Raw genomic sequence first — 5690 nt, 5'->3', positions numbered from 1 at the left:
CATCTTGGATTTCCCCCACCTAATCTGAAATACCTGATGTGAAACAATTGTTAACGTGACTACGTTGGTGTCACTGAAAAATTTCTCAGACGAATTTTATATTTGAATAATATACTTGTATAAGTACATTATCAATATATATTATTTTAAACAAATTAAATATATTTTAGCGCTAATAAGTGCACGTCAAACTTTTGAAATGAAGTGAAATTAATGTTATTTAAATAAAAATTCGCATTTTATACGCTGCCATAGCGCCATCTACATCCTGTTGAATAAATCGTTTAATCCCTCCTCTCATTCGTTTGTAATTTATGGCGTCCGGGCATTCGACCTTGACGAATACAAAAGTTTCGGTGCTCAGCTGTGTTTTGATACTTTTTTACCTTAAAGATGTTTTTAAAATAAAAATGAGATAGATTTCAAAGTGCTGACAGATCTTTATTGAAAAGTTTCATTTGAGAGGTTTTTTATCCAGTTGTAGTTCGTCTTGCCATTTTATAGGTTATGCGTCTATTTGCAATAACGACGCTTATTCGCACATTTTCAAACGGAAGTTGAGATAAAATTATTATCTGGGATAAAAATAACTACGTCGCATTTGTATATTCTAATCAGAATGGCGAAGACGAAAACAATTAGCAAAGGTTGTCCGAAATGTGAGCAGCAGGTAAGTTTTTGACTTTTTAAAACTTTAATTCTATTGATTTTTTGTCGGAGTATTCCTAAAATCTTCCAAACACTCGGCGTGTCCAAATGTTTTGTTTTTTATCCATCATCTTCATTCTTATATGTTAATTTAAAAATACTTTTGGAAATTTGTTTATGAATTAATAAATATTTGTATTATTAACGAAAATTAAGATAAATGAGAACAAAAATGAAAATTTATTAGTTAATTTCCCACGTTCAAAGTGCTCCATTTTTTCGTCTTCAAAGACATTTTTCGATTTATTCCATGTATTTCGTAAAATATTGCACAATTCTGGAATATTTATATGGAGAATATAATAAAAATCAAGTTTGGTTTCTCAATTTCGCAGTCAAATGCTCTAAGTGTAGTATTTTCGAAGCAGGGCTGTTAACATACAGTCACAAGATAATTATTGAAAACTGCGAAAATAATGTAAGTTTGATTAGAGTATGAACAACTATATTTAAAAGTTACAGTTTAAAAGCAAACCACGAAATTAAACGTATGTCCGTGGTGACAATTAACCATCTTTAAACTAAAAATACATTACTCGATGTTTTTTGCGGAATATAATTTTTGCATAGTATGCGTGTTTTTTGAGCAAAAAAATTCTTGCTGGACCGGGAATTTTTTGAAACCGCGAAATGACAATGAGTTTATTTATCGACCGGGAAGTTTAAAAGTTTGTATAAGAAAACTGTACAAATTCGATTTCAAAAGTTTTTAAAAAATAATTATTTGAATTTTTATTTTTTCAATCATGATATTCCTTTAAAAAAAAAAAAATTCTGTAAAAGTTGTTGCTTTAGATTTTTATTTTTAAGTTTTTATTTTTAGGCATTTTAAAATTCTTTCTTGCAGACTAAAACAATTGCAAATTAAAAGCGTTTGCAATTAAAAAATGTGGATAAAAAACATTTTTGTTTTATAAACTGTAGGTATAAATAAATAATTTTTTATTGGATATGTACTTTTGAGTATTAAAAATTGAACAATAATTGATTTGACAAAACGATTCTAAATCGGTTTAAAATTAGAGAACTTCCAGATTATAACCTTACTGTTCGAACTGTTTGAATTAGAAATTTTTAGCCATTAAAAAAATGTAAAAGCCTAATTAGAACTGTATAAACTATTTTGAGTTTAAAAATAACTTCATAATAATATATTCGTAATATAAGACTTTTATTAAGTTAAAAATATTGCTGATTAATATTTAGTAACATTTTACTGTTAAATTAAGACGAGTAATTTTAAACCAAATATTTAAAATTAAACAATCGGAAACTGAATATTTTGACATAGAAAGCCTTGAATTCCTAAAATTGCGAAGAGCTTTTAAAATTGGAACATTGCAATTTTAATTGTTCCATTTAAAAAATATTTATTTTGTGAGTAAAATTGTTTAATTTGGATTTATAAGTAACAATTGAACATTTATTATTTGTAGAAAAAATTTGAAATGATTTCAAACAATATATGCCTAATGTAAAACAAAATATTGATTTTTTTCAGATTTCAAACAAAAAATTTAAAAGCTTTTTAAGAATTATGAAAGCTTCAAAAGAATAAAAGTATTTTCTTAAGATTCCTAGGAAAATGGAAAATAATTTTTTATTTTGAATAATTATTTCACGAGAATATTTTAAAATATTTCCAAAATTGTCAAAAAAGAATCTTGAGTATATTAAGGAATCTTTTAAAAAAGTGTTAGGGATTTTCTAAAAAAAAAAGTTAGGAAAAATGCGATAAATATCTTAAAATAAATCGAATTTTTCCTATCATTTTAAGAAAATCCTGCAAATTTAAAAAAACTTCCTTAAAATCTTCTAGATCTATTTTTGACAATTTTGGAAATCTTACAATCTTTAAAATTTTTCAGTTAGAGGTTTTAATAAATTTAATTTATCAGAAATAATAGTTTAAATAATTTATTATTGTTTATAACAATAGATTTTTGGAATAATGCTAACAATTTTGCACTTCTTAATTAGAGTGAGTTAGTAATTAATTTACGTTAACAAAAATAATTTTTTGAATAAGTTATTATTATTTATGACTCTTCTTTAGTAGTACTAGATAGCTGCAGTTTTTTTTTAATTTTAACCTTTTTTGTACTTTTTGTATAACAAGATAATAAGTCATGCAATTTAACAAACATAATTTTTTAAACAATTTATTATTTTCAAATATCTGTTTTATTTCAGAAAAATATATTTACAAAAAATAAAGAGATTTTCGAAATGTTTTAAATATTTATAATTAGTTTAAGTCATTGTTGCTTCGCTCTAACTGAAAAGTAGACAAAACTTGAATATTACAGAAAAACCGAAACTTTCTAGCGTTATTTAAAGAGAATATTCTTAAAAACCATTTTTATTTAAAAATCCGTTAAAAATCATAATTAGCACCAAAAAATCGCAAAACCCGAATTTTCATTTATAGTTTTTTTTTTACCCTATAAAATAGAATTAGTGGATGATACTTGAAAAGTAATTATTCATTTGTTTTCTATAGTTAATTATCAAGAGAAATCTTGAGCTCAATACTGTCTGTGAGCACGATAACGTAAAAAAAATTAATTCATTAGATTGGCCTTTAGCAGAATTTTCTATTGTTGGAAATTAAATACCTAGTTCGTTGGCCAACTATTTTGGATAAAAATAGAAAGTTTGAGCATTTTACAAATTATGGAGACATTTTTTAAGTTATACAAATTCTTCTATGTACGGCTATTCTCAATAACAAGAAAGACAAACAGTTTATGCTTATTATTTTTTGCGATAAAAAAATTACCAGAGTTATAGCATTCACAAAATTAAAAAACAAAAAGGCGAAAATTAAATTTTTTACCCAAACAATGCTCGATTAGAAAAAAGTCAAGAGAAGAAAAACGTTGCTTTTTAAAAGCTCTACAAAATTAGCTCAACATTTTAAATTTTCCTAAAAAATCGAAAATTCAAATTTGGATCGCACACAAAAATAATGAAAGATCAAATTTTTTTAAACGATGTATAGTTTTTGTTTTATTCGTAAAAAAAAACAACATTAAGGCCATGTAATGAGTGGGATACTAAACAAGAAGCACTAAGAATGGTGGGCCTGGTCTTAAATTTGTATAATTATGAAAGCAGTTTTTTGTTGTAAATAATTTTTTTTTGCTTTTTTCATAATTATAAAAATTTAGGACCAGGCCCACCTTTCTTAGTGCTTCTTATTTATTATCCCAAATTTTCAACTCAACGTCGCGCTTCGTGTAAAAAAAAGTGAGTTTTGGTTTTAATCATAAATATTTTTTTGGACAAACGACACAAGATATTAAAAAAAGGAAGAGACAAAAGTTGCTCAACCAAAAAAGAGCTAAAATTCGTCAGGGCTTAATTTTTATACAGCGCGTAGTTTTTGTTTTAATCGTAAACAATAAAATTAAAAATAAAGAATTTTTATTTTTAGAAAAACGGCACAAGTGACGAAAAAAATGAAGACAAAAATATTTCAGCCAAAAAAAGATCTACAAATTTGTCATTAACTTTTGTCATAAAAATACATTAAAATGTATATGATTAATTTAGTTTCGATTAAAAAAAATCTGATCCATTTTGCCAAATTTCTCTGAGAAACACACTAATTTTTTGTTTTTTTTTATAACAAAATGAATGAAAAAAGTTTATATTATGTATATCTTAATTATCTAGATTAATTGGGGTTTTGCTTATATTGGCCATGGGTATTCATTATAATTGATCAAATGTACATATATTTGAAAAGAGAATATTACCTTCGGACAAAGATGTTGAGATCATTTAAAGGGACTAGTAAAAATTAATAATTTATAGAAAAATTAATAGTCATTAATTAAAATCAATATTAAACTACCTACATCGGGATTGACACAATTTTTATTTATTTTTCATTTTAAGTGGCCTTCACTAATCCATAAATTTGATTTGAATATAGGATTTTCAATTAGTTATTATACAAAAATTTAAAAGATTTAAAGGAATTTTAAAAGATATCCGGTGATTCTCAAGGATTTCAACACATTTTAAAATACTTAAGGATGTGCACTACGTACAATCTATCTCAAAAGTTGTCTATCTTTAGAATGATTTATAAAATTGACAAAAAAAGATCTATTATTAATTTATGTAAATCTTGATGCAGGCTTTTAAGCACACTTCAGAAAATAATAATTTAGATTAAAATTGTTTATTTAACAAAAGTTATTTAAAGGTTCGGTTTTTCATTTCTCTTTAGGGAAAAGTTACAATTTTTATTTAATCCTAACTATAAAGGCCTCATTTTGAAGGATTTTCTGAATTTCTATTTGGGTTGATTTAATTCAAAAAATTTAATTTAAAAAAGCATACCGTTATTATTGTTATAAACAATAAAAGTTTAAATTTTAATTAACCCCACCCAGAAGAATTGTAAAGAATCCTTCCAAGAATAAAATGAGGCCTTGATATTTAGGATTAAATCCAAATGGTAACTTTTCCCTAAAGAGAAAGGAAAAACTAAACCTTTAAATAACTACTGTTAAATAAACAGTTTAAACCTGAATGATTTTTTTCTGAAGTGTGCTTAGAAGCCTCCGTCGACATTTACAGAAATTAATACTAGATCTGTTTTTCTTGATTTTATAAACCATTTTAAAGATCAACTTTTGAGATTGATTGTACCTAGTGTACCTCCTTAATTCGAAAGGTAAAATTCTTTAATGTTGTAGATTTACCATGGATATTTTTTATATTTTTAAGATGCATTAATAAAAGTTTAATTAAAAAAAGTTTCAATCTTTAAAATTGAACAAATTTTGATTGTAAATGATCAAAATTACAGAATTTTGTAAAAATTGCGTGTCTTTTAAGGGCGTGCAAAAAACTCGGAAACTTCGAGTCGACTCGATTTTGTTCGAGTCGAGCTCGAAGGTAAATTGAAGGGGGCTCGAAGCTCTTGAAACTAATAAGAATTTCTTCAAAATCGATACTGGGGG

At 25.3% G+C, this 5690-nt stretch overlaps 1 protein-coding gene across 1 annotated transcript in view; it reads left to right on the top strand.

Moving 5' to 3' along the window:
* The first annotated feature begins 309 nt into the window (after positions 1 to 309).
* Positions 310 to 5690, top strand: part of LOC117181873 (UPF0547 protein C16orf87 homolog) — a 35060-nt gene continuing 29679 nt past the window's right edge. The window contains exon 1 of the mRNA XM_033374888.1: positions 310 to 670. Coding sequence (XP_033230779.1) covers positions 620 to 670 — 51 coding nt within the window. The 5' untranslated portion in view covers positions 310 to 619. The remainder of the gene's footprint in view (positions 671 to 5690) is intronic.

The sequence above is a fragment of the Belonocnema kinseyi genome, chromosome 10 (assembly GCF_010883055.1).
Source record: "Belonocnema kinseyi isolate 2016_QV_RU_SX_M_011 chromosome 10, B_treatae_v1, whole genome shotgun sequence".
Classification (NCBI taxonomy): domain Eukaryota; kingdom Metazoa; phylum Arthropoda; class Insecta; order Hymenoptera; family Cynipidae; genus Belonocnema; species Belonocnema kinseyi.
Note: the sequence above shows the minus strand (reverse complement) of the source record. Positions and strands in the feature narration are given on the sequence as shown.